Here is a 20,687-nt window from a genome sequence, read left to right as displayed (position 1 = left end):
CCAATCACTTTAAATCAGTGTCCTCTGGTTCTTGATCCTTCCACCAATGGGAACAGTCTCTCCCTAGCTACTCTGTCCAGACTCCCTAATGATTTTGAATACCTTTGTGGTTTCACACATTCACCACTCTCTAGTTAAACCTAAACTACAGCAGTTAAATCTTCCACGCACTGTTCTTCCAAGTTTGAGCCTTGGAGAGCTAGCACTACCACAGATTCTAAGGACTGTATGGCTTCCTTTTGGAGTCGCTAAGATACTCATAAACAAAGGCACAAATCTGAATAGAGATTTATTAGATTACATATACATATTAGATTTATATGTCACATCAGTAGTTAGAAGTTTCAATCTTCATGCTGTTCATCAGGCAGACATCTTGCACACACAGACAGTAATGCCATTGGTCTGAGGAATTCTGTATTCTCTCTCTGCACCGAACAATCCTCAATCACTCCCAGATATACGTTATCCTATGTGTAAACCATCTGAAGGCCACGATTAGATTCCAGCCTGTAACTCATTCTGGGTTATCCAATATCTTATACGTCACCATCTGAACCACTCGATTAGAACCCAACCTATAATTTACTCCTAGGTATCAATTATAAAGCACTTGAATCCCTCCCAATCAAACATAAGCTTCTCATAGTTTTCAGAGAAGGGGAAGGATACTTAGTAAATATAGTGAAGTTCAGCAACATTTGCTGAAAGGGGAACTTTAGAAAGTCCCCACCATCAACTTTTCACCAAACCATATTGTCTGAGCAAAGTATCAAAGCACCAATGATCCTTGCCACCTCAAAACCTTTAGTTTTCTATATGATAGGCTCCTTTCCCCCATGTAAAGTTCCCTACACGTGAAAGGAGAATGGGCAGATGCTCCACAGCAGAAAAGCCCCAGTGACAGTTGACACAGAGTCTCTCAGAGTTTACAGATAACACTCGGCTTCTTTAGCTTCATTGGGTGCTTCATCAGAAAAGTGAACCCTGGCTCTGTGCCGGAGAATGTGCAGCTCTATGCTGGAGTTCTGCTCAGTTTCATTCCCAAAGGGGGATGGTTGGTCATTTTGCCCTTTCTCAGCTTTGTTCCCAGATTCCCGATGTTCTGCCGCCTTTGCATGCTTGGGACTGCTGCAGCTCTTCACATTGCTATCGATCGTGTCCTCCACCCTGTGAGACCAAAATAGAGAGGTCACACAATTGACAACTCGCATTAGCATCGTAAACATCTCAAGGTCTTTTACAGAGGACAAATAGAAAGTGGATGATGAGTCTTTGTGAGAAAGTTGAGGAGGAGGCCTGAAAGACTGGTCGACAAGTTGTGCTTGAGGATTAGCTATTGATGTTTGTGGGGTCTTGCAGTATAGGATGCAATCCTGGTGCCGGAATCGTGAGACCCAAGGTATCCCCCAATATTGGGCCTCATTTCCATTGGGAATGCAAGCTGCACAGAGTTGCTGGCAAGGCATAATTGAGGATCAGGCTGCCAAGACACTAGCAGGGGCCCTTAGGTAAGTGAGAACATCAGGAAGGGTGGGTGACTGAAAGGAGATGGGTTGGGATGCAGTAGGGAGGGGCTGATGATGAGATAGAGGTGGAGATAGGAGGGTAACTAATCAGTGACAAGAGAGGTGGCAAATAGTGGTGAGGTGTGCTATAAAGAACAACGAACAAAGAAAAGTACAGCACAGGAACAGGCCCTTCAGCCCTCCAAGCCTGCGCTGATCATATTGCCTGTCAAACTAAAACATTTTGCACTTCTGGGGTCTGTATCCCCCTATTCCCATCTTATTCATGTATTTGTCAAGCTGCCTCTTAAACACCAATATTGTACCTGCTTCCACCACCTCCTCTGGCAGTGAATTCCAGACACTCACTACCCTCTGCATAAAAAACTTGCCCTGCACATCTCTAAAGTTTTCTCTTCTCACCTTAAATCTATGTCCCCTAGTAATTGACTCTTCCACCTTGGGAAAAAGCTTCTGACTATCTACTCTGTCCATGCCACTCATAATTTTGTAAACTTCTAGCAAGTCGCCCCTCAATCTCCGTCGCTCTAGTGAGAACAATCCGAGTTTCTCCAACCTCTCCTCATAGCTGATAACCTCCAGATCAGGCAGTATCCTGGTAAACCTCCTCTGCACCCTCTCTAATGCCTCCATATCCTTTTGGTAATGTGGCGACCAGAATTGAACGCAATATTCCAAGTGTGGCCTAACCAAGGTTCCATACAGCTGCAGCGTGACTTCCCAGCTTTTATACTCAATACCCCTGCTGATGAAGGCAAGCATGTCATATACCTTCCTGACAACCTTTCCACCCGTGTTGCCACTTGCAGTGACCTCTGGACCTGTACACCCAGATCCCTCTGCCCGTTGATGCACTTAAGGGTTCTGCCATTTACTGTATAATTCCTACCTGTGTTAGGCCTTCCAAAATGCATTACCTCACATTTGTCTGGATTAAACTCCATCTGCCATTTCTCTGCCCAAGTCTCCAACCGATCTATATCCCGTTGCATCCTTTAATAATCCTCTTCACTATCTGCAACTCCTCCAACCTTAGTGTCATCTGCAAACTTATTAATTAGCCCAGTTACATTTTCCTCAAAATCATTGCAGCAAGGGGAGGGTTAATTAGGAAGAGCAGGAAATTAGCATACGTGGCATGGCACAGTGGGGAAGAGAAGAGATGTAGTGGTGAATGAGGCATGGTAAGGGATGGGGACCAGCCTGTTTTTTTTAATGTCGGCTCTGAAGGAGAATTCCTGCGCTTGGTTCCTCCAAGGACAATGCACTGCCCCCACCGACCCCACACCCCCAAAAACCCTACCCCCACTCCCCCACCAACCCCACTCCCCCAACGCCCATCCACCCCCTGCACCACACCCCACCAACCCCATCCCACCAACACCCACCCACCCCCCGCACCACACCCCACCAACCCCACATCCCCAACAACCCCAACCCCCACCCCCCATCAACCCATTCCCCCAACGACCACCCATCCCCCCACACTACACCCCACCAACCCCACCCCACCAACACCCACCTGCCCCACCAACAGCTCCCCCCACTCAAAACCCATCCTACCCACTGTTCAACTGCATGTCGGCCTGGTTTTCCTGAGTGCAGTCAATGTTGTCAGCTGCAGAGCAAACCAATGTTACAGTGAGTACCTCAAAAAGGTGCTAAGCTCCTTATTTTCGTATGAAAAGGGCCGATGCATGTTTCAGTTGTCGACACTGCACACTGATTTTTTGGCTATAACCAAGATGGTGGGAAGTGCACTTCCGGCTCATAATGTAGATCTGCTTCCTGCCCTCCTTATTGGAGGATTAGGAGCCTTTAGGCAAATATTTTTTCACTCTTTAACAATTCAATGCCTCACTTACAGTTTGTGGCAACCGGATTCAATAAGTACCCTGTGCCAGGAACAGGCAAGAGGGGAGTTTAACACAAAATATAGACAAAGTTTGCATTCATTCGTTTCCCTACTTGTTTTTCCCTCCAAATTCCAGTGCAGATATTGTAAAACAGGAGGTAGTTTCCCAACCCCATACAGCCTTGTCCACCAACGGTGCATTATTTTTGAATCTTTATGATTTGAATATCATGCACAACTCATGCCCAAATTCCTAGTTGCCTGGTGCAAAATGAGAAGGGAATCCCTCTCGGATATTTCTTTTTCCTCGATCTATGCTGTTGGAATAGCTTCTGAGCTCTCACCAGATATACCAGTTGTTGTCAAGTCCAAGCTTCACCCCACTGATACCAGCACGAGACCAGAAATATCTTGGGAGCCACCGTTCCAGATGAATCATTGACGCCGTAATCTGTTGTCGGGAAGAAATAAACTTTATTACTTGAGTGGCTGAACAGAGCACTTTGGGACATCCTGACGTCAAGGTGGATACAAATGCACTGTTTGTGTCAGCTGTGGATCAGTGGTAGCACTCTCACTCCAAGTCAGAATGTTGTGAGTCCTTCTAGGGGCTGGGAGCGATATAAAGGTTTGCAAAGAAAGTCAAAAAGGATAGTAAAAGCTGAAAAAGGAGTACAAAAAGAAACTTGTGAAGGATTAACACAAAATTTTTTTACAGTTAATTATATCAGAAGATAAAGGGAAAGGTGGGCCCTTTAAAAACAGATCGTGGCAATATATTACAAATAAAAGAAGGAATGGCAGACTTGTGGAATAATTACTTTGTGTTCACCGTTGCAACAGAGGAAGAGGACAACATACCTGACATTACAGAGAAATGGATAATTAATCAAAGACTGGAACTTAATGAAATTAGCCTAAGCATAAAAACAGCTTTAGAAAAAAATGCCTCTAAATACTAACAAAATCCAGGTCTTAATGGTTTATATTTCAACGTTTAGATGAAGAAATTGCAGATGCTTTAACCATAATTTTTCAAAGTTCTTGTTTGAGGAATTACCCCTTTAAATTGGAAAATTACAACTGTAGCTTCATTATTCAAGAAAGGTGAGAGGGAGAAACCAGGAAATTATAAAACTGACAGCCTAAAACCTATTGTGGGGAAGCTATTTGACTCTTTAAGAACAGGGTGACTGAGAACTTTGAGAAATCTGAGCTGATTGGTGACAGCCAATATAAATTTGTTTAGAGAAGGTCATGTCTAATGAATCCTAATTTAACTATTTCCTCAAAAAAATTCAAGTAGTGAACAGGGGAATGTCTATAGATTTAGTTTATATGAACTCCCAAAAGGCCACTTGATAAATTTTCACATACGAAGCAGTGAGCCAAAATTAAAACTGATGGAACTGAAGGCAAATTTCTGATCTAGTTAGGATATTCTTTCTCTGGTAGTCCCTCGAACCTTTGGCTCAGGCAGTACTGGTGTGATCTATTCCAACATCGGAATAGAGATTCTTCTTTGGTTAAGGTCTTTGTGATCCTTTTGGCTTCTATCTCACCATGATGAAATTTATCCAACCTGTAAGCTCTCTGATTTTGATAATCACATTCCTTTCTTCCATCTCTTGGTGCTCTCTTTCAAACTTTCCCTTTAGTTCGTTTGGTACTTTATATTTTTTTAAATTATTCATTAATGGGATGTGGACTTCACTGGCTGGGCCAGCATTTATTGTCCATCCCTAGTTGCCCTTGAGAAGGTGGAAGTGAGCTGCCTTCTTAACAACTGAGTGGTCATTTCAGAGGGCATTTAAGAGTCAAACACATTGCTGTTTGTCTGGAATCATGTGTAGGCCAAGTAAGGATGACAGATTTCCTTCCCTAAAGGGTAATAGTGAACCAGATGGGTTTTTACAACAATCGACAATAGATTTGTGGTCATCATTAGACTTTAATTCCAGATCTTTATTGAATTCAAATTCCACCATCAGCTATGGCGGAATTCAAACCCAGGTCCTCAGAGCATTACCTTAGGTTTCCGGAATATTAGTCCAGCGACAATACCACTACGCCATTGTCTCCCTGGGGGCTCCATGGGGGATGAATCACCGGTTTCATTGTTGGATCAATAGTGATGTAATGCTCAAAATCTTCAAATCATCCAACTATCTCATCAAAACAATCTGGGTACAATTGTACCAGATCTTCCTTGCTTATGACTGGACAGCATCTTTCAATAGCTATAATACCTTCGATCCTCGGTGGTTTATGGACATTATCTGCAGCTCTTTACAACTGCTTAGCCCCAGGATAGCAGGACCATCTGTTTCAGCAATATAGAACACAGAGTTAACATTTTTTCCTTTGGGTGTCCCTCCAATTTGGGTTGTTCCCAACTGTCGAATCTCAGTTACCCCATAAGGCATATGATGTTGCTCGGTTTTTGTGCACCTTTCCTTGGGTACCCAGTTGCTTTTAAGTTTTCAGGAAAGATCCGGTCTAGTCTGAATAGGATGATGTTACGCTGTGCTCCGGTATCAAGCCTCATCTTCAGATTTATGGTTGTGGGCTTACTTCTTACCCTTTTCCTGATCTGAATGATTGTGTGAATTTATTTTCTCTGGGAACTGGCACATCCAGCCATTTCATGCAGTTGTATGGTTCCTATGCCTATAGTGTTCTCAAACTCACTATCATCTTCCAGGGTATGGATGTTTTAGTTCTTTCTCCTTCTCATTCGCCCTGCTGCTCTGTCTCTGATAATTCATTTACCATCTGCTTCCTTTGTTCTGCATATCTTTTCCCAGTGATTGTGCTTTCCACAATCTCTACAGTTTGATCCATATGCGAGACATTTCCATATGCCTGTGAACTCATGTGATCATCAACAGCTCCTGCACGTCTTTATCTCTGTCCAGTGCGCATTCTTTTGTGCTGTTTCACTGCATCAATCCTGCTGCCTTTCTCTTGACTTAACTGAAAGCTAGCAGTTTGGGTCGTCAGTGTCTTCATCACAGAATCAGAGAAACACAGAATCACAGAATTGTTACAGTGTAGAAGGAAGCCATTCGGCCCATCGTGTCTGCACCGGCTCTGAGCATTTTAACTTAGTGCCAATCTTCTGCCTGTTCCCCGTAACCCTGCATATTGTTTCTATTTAGATAATCATCCAATGCCATCTTGAATGCCTCAATTGAACTTGCCTCCACCACAGTTCTAGGCAGTGCATTCCAACCCTAACTACTCACTGTGTGAAAAAGATTTTTCTCAACTCGCATTTGCTTCTTTTGCAAATAACTTTAAAACTGTTTCTGTTTCTCAATCCGTTTACAAGTGGAGACAATTTCTCCCTATCCACTCTGTCCAGGCCCCTCATTATTTTGAAAACTTCTATCAAGTCTCCTCCCAGCCTTCTCCTCTCCAAGGAAAACAGTCCCAACTTCTCCAATATTTCCTCATAACTAAAGTGTCTCATCCCTGGAACCATTCTCATAAATCTCTTCTGCACTCCCTCCAATGTGTTTACACCCTTCCTCTAGTGTGGCGCCCAGAACTGTACACAATGCTCCATCTGAGGTCTAACCGGTGTCTTATATAAGTTCATCATAACCCCCCTGCTCTTGTACTCTATGCCCCTATTAAAGAAGCCTAGAATACTGTATGCTTTAGAAACAGCTCTCCCTACCTGTCCTGTCACATTTAATGACTTATGTACATATACACCCAGGTCTCTCTGCTCCTGCACACCCTTTAGAATAGTATCCTTTATTTTGTACTGTCTCTCCATGTTCTTTGGACCAAAGTGTATCACCTTACACTTCTCCACATTGAACTTCATCTGTCAACTATCTGCGCACTCCACCAATATGTTGATGTCCTTTTGAAGTTTTACACTGTCCTCACAGTTTACAATTTCCCAAGTTTTGTGTCACCTGCAAACTTTGAAATTGTCCCCTGCACACTAAGATCTAGATCATTTACATATATCAGGAAGAGCAAGGGTCCCAATTCCGACCCCTGGGGAACTCCACTACAAACCTTCTTCCTGTTGGAAAAGTACCCATTAACTATTACTCTCTGTTTCCTATCCCTCAGCCAATTTTGTATCCATGTTGCTACTGCCCCTTTTATTCCATGACCAATAACTTTCCTCACAACAGACTTGTATAGAATGCCTTTTGGAAGTCTATATACACCACATCCATGGTCTTGCCCTCATCAACCATCTCTGTTACCTCTTCGAAAAACTCCAGCAAGTTAATTAGACACGAGTTTCCTTTAACAAATCCATGCTGACTCTTCAGAATCAATCCAAATTTTTCTATGTGGATATTAATTCTATCCCAAATAATTGTTTCCAGAAGTTCCCCCGCCACCGAAGTTAAACTGACCGGTCTGTAATTGCAGGGCAGATCTTTACACCCTTTGTTGAACAAGGGTTCAATGTTTGCAATTCTCCAGTCCTCCGGCACCTCCTCGAAATTCAGGGAACATTGAAAGATTATTGCCAGTGCCTCTGCAATTTCCACTCTCACTTCTTTCAATATTCTCAACGCATCTCATCCAGTCCCAGTGCCTTATCAATTTTAAGTACCGACAGCATATCCAATATCTCCTCCTCATCAATTTTAAACCCTTCTAGTGGCTGAGTTTCCTCCTCTGTCACCATGGCCTGGGCAGCATCTACCTCATAGATGCCTCTTGCCTCCATGTGTAAATCCCCTTTTTAGTCCCTAATCTGCCCTACTCCTCCTTTTACCACCCTTTTACTATTGATGTGCTTATAGAATACATTGGGATTTCCTTTTATGTTAGCTGCCAGTCTTTTTTCATAATCTCTCTTGGCTTTTCATTTTTGCTTTTTCACTTCTCTTTAGAGCCTTCTGTATTCAGCTTGGTTCTCAATTGTATTTGCTGCCTGACACCTGTCATAAGCATACTTTCTTCTTTAATTTAATTTCTATGTCCTATGTCATCTAGGGAGCTCTGGATTTGTTTGTCCTATCGTTCTCTTTTTAGGGAACATACCTTGACTGTGCCCAAACCATCTCTTTGAAGGTAGCCCATTGTTCAGCTACTGTTTTTCCTGCCAACCTTTGCTTCCAGTCTATCCAGTCCAGCTCCGTTCTTGCCCCATTGAAGTCTGCTCTGTGCCAGTCGATTATTCTTATTCTGGAATGACCAATATCCTTTTCCACCATAATCCTAAACCTTATGATACAATGATCACTATCCCCTAAATGCTCCCCTACTGTCACTTGATCTACTTGGCTTACCTCATTCCCAAGAACCAGGTCTAACAGTGCCTCCTTTCTTGTTGGACTGGACAAATACTACTGTAGGACATTCTCCTACACAACCTAGGAACGCTTGTCCCTCACTGCCCCTTACAGTACCACTATCCCAGTCTATATACAGGTAATTAAAGTCCCCCATTATAACTACTCTACAATGTTTACACCTCTCTTTAATTTCCTTACAGATTTGTTCCTCTATATCCTTCCTACTAGCTGGTGGTCTATACACCACCCCGAGCAATGTAATTGCACCCTTCTTATTCCTTAGCTCTAGCCAAATCGATTCTGTCCTTGAATCCTCTGACACATCCTCTTTCTCCAGGACCGCAATATTCTCCTTAACCAAAAATGCCACCCCTCCTCCTTTTTACCCTTTCCTATCTTTTCTGAACATTTTGTAACCAGGAATATTTAACACCCAGATCAGCCCTTCCTTAAGCCAAGTCTCCATTATCACCACAACATCTTAATCCCACAAGGCAATCTGTGCCTGTAACCCCCCAATTTTATTAACTATACTCTGTGCATTCACATACACACAGTGTAATCCTGAATTAGACTTCATTACTTGCTCCCTTACTCTGACTCCATCTATTAACTTACTATTCTCTATTTTAGTGCTATCTGCCTCTCCCAACATTCTGTGCACCCTGGTATTACTTTCTAATATTCTCTCCTGGTTCCCATGCCCTTGCTGACTTAGTTTAAAACCTCCCCAACGGCACTAGCAAAATGACCCACAAGGAACTCAGTCCCGGCTCTGTTCAGATGCAACCTATCCAGCTCGTACAGGTGCCATCTCTGCCAGAGCCAGTCCCACTGTCCCAGGCATCTAAAACCCTCTCTCCTATACCATCTTTCCAGCCACACATTCATCTGCTTTATCTTCCTATTTCTGTACTCACTTTCACATGGCACTGGGAGTAATCCGGAGATTACTACGTTAGAGGTCCTGCTTGCCAATTTTCTACCTGGCTCCCTAAATTCTGATTGGACGACCACATCCCTCTTCTTACCTATGTCATTAGTACCAATGTGGACCATGACCTCTGACTATTCGCTCTCCTCCACAAGAATGTCCTGCAACTGTTCTGTGACATCCTTGACCCTAGCACCAGGGAGGCAACAAACCATCCTGGAGTCACATTGACAGCCACAGAAATGTCTGTCTGATCCCCTAACTAAAGAATTGCATATCGGTACCGCCCTTCCGCTCTTCTTCCCTCTTGTACAGCTGGGCCACCTGTGGTGCCATGGACCTGGCTCTTGCTGCACTCCTCCAAGGATCCATTGCCTTCACCGATATCCAGAATGGACAACCCGGTTAGTGAGCAGGACCTCTGGGGACTCCTGCAATACCTGTCTATTTTTCTCTTGGACTGCCTGGTGGTCACCCATTCCCTTATCTTCCTGCTTGCCTCTAATGTGTGGTGTAACCACCTCTCTGAACATGCAATCCACGTAGTTCTCTGCCTCACGGATACACCTCAGTGATTCCAGCTGCTGCTGAATCTCTGAAACGCAGAGCTCAAGCTTGTGCAGCTGTCTACTCATGGCTACATGTGCTCTGGCAGTGTCTACAGCCTGCAATATTGTGAGCTTCTTTTTCCCAATCAATTCTTTTTGTACTTCAAGGTGTGCAGGGTTCCAAATGAGCTGATCTAGAAGCCTTTCATCTGTATGCTTAAATTTACATTTTCTGGCTTCATTTTTCAAACTTGCTATGAAATTGTCAACAGGCTCACCCAATTCTTGCCTCAGGCCTTGAAATTCATATTGGTAGATCCGATGATTTGAAAATGGCTGAAGGTTAGTACTAAATTTAAAACAAAATTGTCTGGGTTTCTGTTGTCTTCAGCCAGCTCCCAGCTACTAATAAATTTAACCCTTTCTCTCCTACCCACAAAAGGTTGTAGCTGACCCTTTCCTCTTCGTGAGTGCCTTTTAGAAACCTGCTGAATATTAGCCCACACTTTTGTTTAAACTTATCAAATACCTCTATGACCTCATCAGCCTACTAATTCATCATGGGCTAGAGGTCTGTGTTTATTGCAGCAATGGCCACTCCGTTTTGCATGATTCATTCAGTTTTGTTCTCCTTTTCTGGTACTAATTAAAGGTTGATTTTTCAATTTAATCAGCATTGAATTCATTTAGAATGTTTGGTTTTTTGCTCACAAAACCCTCTGATACCACCATGTAATGTCTTCTGGTTCCCAATAAGTTACAAATAATCACACTTTAGGTTCAAAATGCTGGAGCTTCATTAAGTGTATTTCTTGCACCTCACCATATAGCTGGTAGACTGATGCTTTGTTACTTGGCACATAACCACAGTGCAGCAGAAAATCTGGCAGCCTGAGATATATATTCACATAACTCTTTACAAATAATTGAACGATACAACAATATAGCAGTCAGAGACACCACACAGCTCCACCTCACTCCACTTGTGACTGAGAAGGCATCAGAAGACTCTCCACCATCCAGGACACAAGCAAACATGCCTTTGTGGAATTGCCATACCATAGGGATGAATTTTTCAGGACAGCCAAATTTTTTCATGACCTTCCATAGGTCCTCACAACTCACTGTTGAATGCTTTAGTCAGATCAACAAAGGTTGAGTACAAGTTGCAGTTCTTCTCTTGGCATTTCTCCTGGAGCTGCTGTGCAGTAAACACTATGTGAGCTGAACCATTACCTTTTCTGAAGCTGCATTGACTCTCTGGTAGGAGGTTCTGTGTGTAATTAAGTCATTTTGTAGGACTCTTCAAAGTATTTTCCCAGAAATGTGCAATAGAGAGATTCCATGATGGTTGTTGCAAGCTCGACGATTTACCTTCCTTTTGTAAGCGTGAACCTTTGATACATCTTTGAATTCATGAGGAATGGTTTGGTAAGTTTTTCAATGAGCATTGTGCCCCATCTTGTATATTTCACCTGGTATTGCATCTGACCCTGGTGCCTTGCCGCCCGACAGGAGACTGATTGCTTTCATGATCTCAGCTTTGGTGGGGTGTCAGTGAGTGACATGTTGACTTCTGTTTGGAACAAGGAGACAATTGGCTCATCATTAATTGTTTAGGGCCGATTCTGAACATTGACAAAATGTTCTGCCCTTATCTTCAGGATTTTGTTCTTGTCTGTAATCAGTGCAGTACCATCAGAGTCGAGGAGAGAATGTCTAGAAACTTGTGGACTGTATATTGTCTTTGGAGCATCATAAAGGTGTTTAGTTTGGTATCTGTCTGCGTATGATTGTATTTCTTTTGTCTTTTTGCTTAGCCAGTGAGCCTGTACCTCTCTAAGCTTTGATTGAATGATTTGAGAATGGTTTTCTTTGATGCAGATGAATGGTTGTTTAGGTCAGCTCTAAGGAGGCAGGGTTTCTCATGCAACAGAGCCTGAATCTCCTCACTGTTTTCATCAAACCAATCCTGGTGCTTACAGGTGTTGGGGCCCAGATATTCTATAGTGGTTGAGTGCACCAGGTGTCAGAAGGCTATCTAGTCATTCTCCATGCTGTGAGAGACAAGCTTAAGACCATCTATTTGGCAATCCAGATCTTGTGAGAAGTTTTGCCTCTTGGTATTCATTTTGAGTCTTGAGATGTTGAGTCTCTTATTGACTTTTTTCCCCTGGGCATGTCTCTTGGGTTGAATATAGATCATAACCTTTAAGACAATGGGTGGGATTTTCCGATCCTGCCCGCCGCTCGGATTGTCCAGTTCCACTGTAAGCCAATGGTTTCTGGCTGGACCACCAAATCTCCCACAGTGGGTCCCGCCACTATAGGGCTAGAAACTCCCAATGAGTCTTTGGTCAGTCCAACAATCTTCTCCAAACATGGTTTTGGTCAGCCTGATATGCTGCCTGTCCTTCCTTCCAATAATAACATAGTTAATTAGATGCCAGTGCTAAGAGCGCGGGTGCATCCAGGATGTCTTGTTTCAGTTTGGTAGATAGATTACAGTCTTGGTAATAAGGAGGTCAAGTTCTGTATATGTCTTCATATGTTGTTGCTATTACAATCTCCATTTCTCCCTATAACTCCCTCTTAATTCTGATGGTTTGAGCTAACCCTGGCATTGAAATCATCAAGGATGCTGAGTGTCTTTGACCTTGGCACTGCAGTACAATATTCTTGGTCTCTGTGCTAACACAGAATATTTACTGAGTCTGTTGAGGTCAGAAAAACATCTACATTATTGGATCACTTACGATAGCTTCCTTGCCATGAGGTCTGCAAGAAAGAGCAAGATCATGAGACATTGCATCACTTCCTGTGATGCTGTATACTGTCTTATTAGCATTTCACATAGCTAGAATTAACCCCTTATACTGCATGCAGTAATCAAATATTCTAGCACTCCACAAAATTTATCTTTCACCTTTTGAAAGTTTGTCATCGTAGGTGCTAAGCACTGAAAATGGTGGTATGACTTTTCCCTGTGAGGCAAGGTTACAATGTCATGAGTCATCTGTGCCTTTTGGAAGGCTGGCAAGTTTGGAAACTAGGTTGGACTTGATAGCAAATGCTACTCCTGATTGACATCGTTCTCCATAACTGCGCTCAATTCCAGGAGGTGTATCTATCTCCAGCTTCTGTAATTTGCTCTTCATCAGCTAGGCAAATCTCAATTAATGCTGCTGTGGAACTTCTGTTTGGCAAATTCTCTCCTAACTAGGGTTTTTCATCTCATTTGTCTGTCTGCTCTAACATAGTCCATGAATGCTCACACAGTCCACGTGCCAATGGTAAGCAGTATTACCTTTGTTCTGTTTATACTTGTTGTGCAACTGCTCTAATGGGATCCCCATCAATGGTGGTAAATTGGCTAGGCTAAGTAAAGCAGACAATGTTTCAGGAACATTTTATATTCCCTTCCTCATGCCATGGAGGTGAGCAGTGTGATCCTGAAGAGGGTTGTTCAATCACTCACAGGGCTTCCAAAGTCCACTGCCTCGTCAATCTGGTGAAAGATAATCCTATGGCTTGAGCCACCTGTGTGCATGGTTGCAGCTACAGCTTCCAGTGCATCCTCACCTGCTGCTCCATTGCCCCCCCAACACCACAGGACTCAAAAGCTGTATGAAGATGAATTGTTAGGTGATGTCATGACTTGTGCGTGAAACAGATTATAGTGAGGGAGAGTCGCTCTACATCAACCTCACTCTTCCATTCAGGCACATCTGATTCCAGTGACAAGACAAAGTCGAGATGGCTGGAGATGACTCTGGAGGCAGTGGATGACCTTGATACCTTGAGTACCTGACCATGCTCCTAGCACTCCACAACTCTTTGCTTAATCACTTTTATGACCTTTGAATTTGCATTGAACTCTTCTGCCCACACCACTGAGTAACACTTTGTATGCAAGGCTAGGCAAATCCTAACTTACCAATGGGGAGACACATCAGCTAGCCTTGCTTTGTGTTGCCCACCTGTTGAGATGGTTTGCCAGGGTGTGGCCGCTGCCACATGTAAACAACTACTTGGAACAAAAATGAGACCTGGGTGCTGGTGAGGACTTGCAAAAGATGAATCTCTCCAAAGAGTGCAACAGCACCTCGTAACAGAGATACTATCCCTCCCAGATGCATCCCATGCAACCAGGAGTTGGTTAGGCCAATTGGCTGGATGGCTAGAGGATGGTATAGAATAACACCAACAGCACGGATTCATTCCCCATACTAGCTGAGGTAGGTCTTGAGGCCTACCTCCTTGCCTCGTCCCATTGTGATATCACAGCATAAACCACGATTAACAACCCTTGGACAAGGAAGATGCTACATGAAGAGAGTGAGTGAATGCCTTCACGAGAAAATGGGTCAGAAAGAAAATCAAAGGGAAAACAGTACTAAAGAACTGTTGCACTGTTGGAGATGCCATCTTTCAAATGAGACATTAAACCATGGCCCTGTCTTCCCTCTCAGGTGGATGTAAATAATCCCATGGCACTATTTTGAGGAAGAGGGGAGTTGTCTCCCTGATGTCCTGGCCAATATTTATCCCTTAATTAACACTGATTTTAAAAAATGCTACATCACTGTTGGCCTTGCTGTGTGCCAATTGCCTACCACAGGTCCTACAATGCAACCATGACTACACTTCAGAAGTACTTAATTGGCCGTAAAATGCTTTGGGACATCCTGAGATTGTGAAAGGTACTATATAAATGCAGGGAAATATTTATTTCCCTTGCAAGTACTGTCATCTGTTGGGGGCATGGAATTGGGTCCAATAATGTAAAAGGACAACAAGCTAAGAAAATCCCATTTCTCTTCATTTCTTCCCTACATTTCAGGCACAAACAAACAAACTAATGCTTATGAACTCAGTACCTGCGCTTGCCAGAGTACATCCAAATTCTTCATCACCTTCCGGAGTGTCTGGGCAATCAAGAAGATGAAGAGAATAGCCATCAGCTGGAAAGTCATCATAATGTAGGACACATATAAGATCTTGACCATGAAAGGCGTGTACTTTTCATAGTTCAGTGGGATGTCGAGGAGTCCAAAAAAGAGCATGAACATCAGAAAAAGCAGATTCTTATAGTCATTAAAGCGAATCCACTGGGAAGGATCAAGCTCTTGGAATGACATGTGTATGGCTGGAATGAAAAAAAAATTGTCAGCATCAAACACTGAACCTCACGGTGTAACTTGAATATGGTTTATAGGGATTGTCAAAAAACATTTATCAAAGAACCACACAAGAGACATGTGGCGAAGATAGCAGCACACGTAATTAAGGGGAATTTGGCCATTTGTATAGAGGGTGAGAGGGAGGTTTTATGACTGATGCAGTTGGTAAAACAGAATTATTTAAAAATCCCAGAGGGAAACTTTAAACGACTATCATAACCTATAATTTTAAGTGTTATGTTTGAGATGCGACTCTAAATTCAGAAATCAGACCGCCAGTTCGAGGTTTTACGTTAAACTAAATTAAATATTTTGTTAATTTATACAAGTTAAAATATATAGGCATGGCTACAAATTACTACGATCATAATTTTTAACAAATTCCCAAACTAATCTTCATTAAGGCAACAGCAACCCATAAGCTTAACCAAATACCAGGCAAAGTATTTTCACCTTATGCATTCAAAATGAGATTCTTTTCACTTTGGTTCCTGTGGGGATGGTTGGAGGCTTACAGCTGCCTTTTGATCTCACATTGCCTCTGCTCTACACATCCGAAAACTGCTGAAGTTATACCTAACACTGTCCATTGAATGTAAATTCTCATTGTGTCACCAACCTCTGAACTAAACCTCTCTAACAATAAAACACCTCCCATAGTACCTATTTTATTAGTAATATAAGCATATTGCTTGGCATCTGCTAGATAGGTGTCTGTTTTCACCTCAGTTCTTGAATGCTCTCTTCAAAAAATGCAAATGCACTCTATCTCTCTTACCTATCAAAACTAGTACCTATCAAAGCACCCAGACTAGCTGGCTTTAATCCAATTAAGACACACCCACAAACTAAACCTCTATTTTAAAAGAAAAATATTTTCCAGCAATATTATATACATTAATTGCTTCACGACAGCAGTAAGCAAAGGATGGGATTTTCTGGCCCTGCCCATCGCTGGGAATGTCTGGTCCCGCTGAAAGTCAATGGACTTTTGGCTGGCCCACCACATACCCTGTGGCAGGTCCTGCCACAGCAGAGCCAGGAAACCACAGTCAAAGACAGCATGATTTGAAAATTTGCAGATCACACAAAATGTAGAGATTTCAAGAGAACATAGACAGGCTGGTGGAATGGGCGGACAGATTAAATTTAATGCAGAGAAGTGCGAACTGATTCATTTTGGTAGGAAGAACAAGGGATTGCAATATAAAATAAAGGGTACAATTCTGAAGGGATTGCAGGAACAGGGAGACGCGGTTGGGGGGGGGTGCGGTTTGTGTGCAGAAATTATTGAAGATGGCAGGGCAGATTGAGAAAGTGGTTAAAGAAGCACACTGGATCAAAGAGTTTATAAATAGAGGCATAGAGTAGAAAAGGGGGTTATGATCAATCTTTATAAAACACTGGCTCAGCTTCAAGTGGAGTATTGTATCCAATTCCGGGCATCACATTTTAGGAAGTATGTAAAGTCATTAGAGAGGGTGCATGAAAGATATGTGAGAATGTATGAGAGATTTCAGTTACATGGATAGATTGGAGAAGCTAGGGTTGTTCTCCTTAGGAAAGAAAATGTTGAGAGGAGATTTGATACAGGTGTTCAAAATCATGAGGGGACTGGACAAAGTAAATAGGAGAAACTATTCCCGATGGCGGAAGGGCGAGATCCAGAATGCACACATTTAAGGTGCTTAGCAAAAGAACCAAAAGCTCCATAAAAAGCTATTTTATGTAGCAAATGGTTAAGATCTGGAATGCACTGCCTGAGCGTGTGGTGGATTCAATCGTTGTTTTCCAAAGGGAATTGGATTTGACCTGAAGGGAAGAAATTGCAGGGCCACAGAGAAAGGGCAGGGGAATGAGACTAGCTAAACTGCTCATGCAGGGAGCTTTTGTTATGCCACAGTTAGTGTGTGTGCAGTTAAGGGCATCCCATTATAGCTAGGGTATAAAAACAATGGTAAAAGTGTAGCAGATATTTACTGGGATGTTCTCAGGGATGAGGGGATTATCAATAATGGTGGGAATTTTGTGAAGCTACTTTACATCAGGGCTGAGAAGGAATAAAAAGCTGAGATAGAGATCTTCAATATTGCCAAGGGGTACAACAAGCTAAGTAAAGTTAGATTCATTTCACTGGTTGATGAGATAATAAATTGGGGACATCAATTAAAAACAATGAGAAAAAAATTAAAGAGATTGAACAAAATATCTCCATAGGGACAGTGTTCAAAATGAGCAGTTCTACTCACAAACCATTCTTGAAGCAGAATCTATAAATTCTATTACTATGGAGTTGTTTGAAAGAGAGGATCATTAAAGATCCAGTGACCTGGGTATTAAATTTAGTGGAGGGGGTGGTGGTGACATGGTGGGGGTTAAGCAGGTGAGGGCAGATTTCGACAAGCAATCTGAGAAGCTGGATTTTCCTGCATGTTGTGGAGTTTTGTGCATTTCTGGGGACAGGTCCCCCACCTGGACATTAGCTTCATTGACTTTCAGTCAGGCAGAGCCCTGGAAAAGGCTACAGACCAAAGTAGGAAGGAACCCAAGTTTGGAAAAGAGTTTGATTCCCGGAGGAAGGAGAAGTTTGATTCTAAACCCCGGGGGTGGGGGGAAGTCTGATCTCAGATCCCAGGAGTCTCTGTATGGAAGGGAGGGGTTCTGATGCAGGGGGCAGAGCTTGAGGGGCCAGGTGCAAACACACCTACTGCCTCTGACCCACAAGGAGTGCTGTAAGGGCATTTCCCTTCACTCCAGAAGCTCTCCTTTAGCTGTTAACTTATAAAACTGATTAAATCAGAGTCTGCCAGCCTCATCAATATATTGAAATTGTCAACAAAACAAAAACAAAAACAAAATTACCTGGAAAAATTCAGCAGGTCTGGCAGCATCGGTGGAGAAGAAAAGAGTTGACGTTTCGAGTCCTCATGACCCTTCGACAGAACTTGAGTTCGAGTCCAAGAAAGAGTTGAAATATAAGCTGGTTTAAGGTGTGTGTGTGGGGGGCGGAGAGAGAGAGAGAGAGAGAGGTGGAGTGGGGGTGTGGTTGTAGGGACAAACAAGCAGTGATAGAAGCAGATCATCAAAAGATGTCAACAACAATAGTACAAAAGAACACATAGGTGTTAAAGTTAAAGTTGGTGATATTATCTGAATGAATGTGCTAATTAAGAATGGATGGTAGGGCACTCAAGGTATAGCTCTAGTGGGGGTGGGGAGAGCATAAAAGATGTAAAAAAAAAAAATTATTTTTTTTTTATAATGGAAATAGGTGGGAAAAGGAAAATTTATATAATTTATTGGAAAAAAAAGGAAAAGGAAGGGGGAAACAGAAAGGGGGTGGGGATGGGGGAGGCAGCTCATGACCTAAAGTTGTTGAATTCAATATTCAGTCCGGAAGGCTGTAAAGTGCCTAGTCGGAAGATGAGGTGTTGTTCCTCCAGTTTGCGTTGGACTTCACTGGAATAATGCAGCAAGCCAAGGACAGACATGTAGGCAAGAGAGCAGGGTGGAGTGTTAAAATGGCAAGCGACAGGGAGGTTTGGGTCATTCTTGCGGACAGACCGCAGGTGTTCTGCAAAGCGGTCGCCCAGTTTACGTTTGGTCTCTCCAATGTAGAGGAGACCACATTGGGAGCAACGAATGCAGTAGACTAAGTTGGGGGAAATGCAAATGAAATGCTGCTTCAATTGAAAGGAGTGTTTGGGTCCTTGGACGGTGAGGAGAGAGGAAGTGAAGGGGCAGGTGTTGCATCTTTTGCGTGGGCATGGGGTGGTGCCATAGGAGGGGGTTGAGGAGTAGGGGGTGATGGAGGAGTGGACCAGGGTGTCCCGGAGGGAGCGATCCCTACGGAATGCCGATAGGGGGGGTGAAGGGAAGATGTGTTTGGTGGTGGCATCATGCTGGAGTTGGCGGAAATGGCGGAGGATGATCCTTTGAATGCGGAGGCTGGCAGGGTGATAATTGAGGACATGGGGGACCCTATCATGTTTCTGGGAGGGAGGAGAAGGCGTGAGGGCGGATGCGCGGGAGATGGGCCGGACACTGTTGAGGGCCCTGTCAACGACCGTGGGTGGAAAACCTCGGTTAAGGAAGAAGGAGGACATGTCAGAGGAACTGTTTTTGAACGTAGCATCATCGGAACAGATGCGACGGAGGCGAAGGAACTGAGAGAATGGGATGGGGTCCTTACAGGAAGCGGGGTGTGAGGAGCTGTAGTCGAGATAGCTGTGGGAGTCGGTGGGTTTGTAATGGATATTGGTGGACAGTCTATCACCAGAGATTGAGACAGAGAGGTCAAGGAAGGGAAGGGAAGTGTCAGAGATGGACCACGTGAAAATGATGGAGGGGTGGAGATTGGAAGCAAAATTAATAAATTTTTCCAAGTCCCGACGAGAGCATGAAGCGGCACCGAAGTAATCATCGATGTACCGGAGAAAGAGTTGTGGAAGGGGGCCGGAGTAGGACTGGAACAAAGAATGTTCCACATACCCCATAAAGAGACAGGCATAGCTGGGGCCCATGCGGGTACCCATAGCCACACCTTTTATTTGGAGGAAGTGAGAGGAGTTGAAGGAGAAATTGTTCAGCGTGAGAACAAGTTCAGCCAGACGGAGGAGAGTAGTGGTGTATGGGGATTGTTCGGGCCTCTGTTCGAGGAAGAAGCTAAGGGCCCTCAGACCATCCTGGTGGGGGATGGAGTTGTAGAGGGATTGGACGTCCATGGTGAAGAGGAAGCGGTTGGGGCCAGGGAACTGGAAATTGTTGATGTGACGTAAGGTGTCAGAGGAATCACGGATGTAGGTGGGAAGGGACTGGACAAGGGGAGAGAGAAGGGAGTCAAGATAATGAGAAATGAGTTCTGTGGGACAGGAGCAAGCTGAGACGATCGGTCTACCGGGGCAGTTCTGTTTGTGGATTTTGGGTAGGAGATAGAAGCGGACCGTCCGAGGTTGGGCGACTATCAGGTTGGAAGCTGTGGGAGGGAGAGCCCCAGAGGAGATGAGGTCAGTGACAGTCCTGGAAACAATGGCTTGATATTCAGTGGTGGGGTCATGGTCCAGGGAGAAGTAGGAGGAAGTGTCTGCAAGTTGACGCTCAGCCTCCGCGAGGTAGAGGTCAGTGCGCCAGACAACAACAGCACCACCCTTGTCAGCGGGTTTGATGACAATGTCAGGGTTGGACCTGAGAGAATGGAGTGCAGTAAGTTCAGAGAGAGACAGGTTAGAATGGGTGAGAGGAGCAGAGAAATTGAGACGACTAATGTCGCGGCGACAGTTCTCAATGAAAAGATCGAGAGAAGGTAAGAATCCAGAGGGAGGGGTCCAGGTGGAGGGAGAATATTGGAGATGGATAA

At 43.7% G+C, this 20,687-nt stretch overlaps 1 protein-coding gene across 2 annotated transcripts in view; it reads right to left on the bottom strand.

The window, feature by feature from the left end:
• Positions 1 to 278: 278 nt before the first annotated feature.
• The window catches only part of LOC121293843 (transient receptor potential cation channel subfamily V member 5-like), a 62,287-nt gene continuing 41,878 nt past the window's right edge, over positions 279 to 20,687 (bottom strand). For both annotated transcript variants that reach the window (XM_041217230.1, XM_041217231.1), the window contains exons 13-15: positions 15,029 to 15,297; positions 3,729 to 3,835; positions 279 to 1,170 (exon numbers count right to left, since the gene is read on the bottom strand). In XM_041217230.1, the coding sequence (XP_041073164.1) occupies positions 930 to 1,170; positions 3,729 to 3,835; positions 15,029 to 15,297 (617 nt within the window). In that variant the 3' untranslated portion in view covers positions 279 to 929. The remainder of the gene's footprint in view (positions 1,171 to 3,728; positions 3,836 to 15,028; positions 15,298 to 20,687) is intronic.

Source organism: Carcharodon carcharias, chromosome 22, assembly GCF_017639515.1.
Source record: "Carcharodon carcharias isolate sCarCar2 chromosome 22, sCarCar2.pri, whole genome shotgun sequence".
Lineage (NCBI taxonomy): Eukaryota > Metazoa > Chordata > Chondrichthyes > Lamniformes > Lamnidae > Carcharodon > Carcharodon carcharias.
Note: the sequence above shows the minus strand (reverse complement) of the source record. Positions and strands in the feature narration are given on the sequence as shown.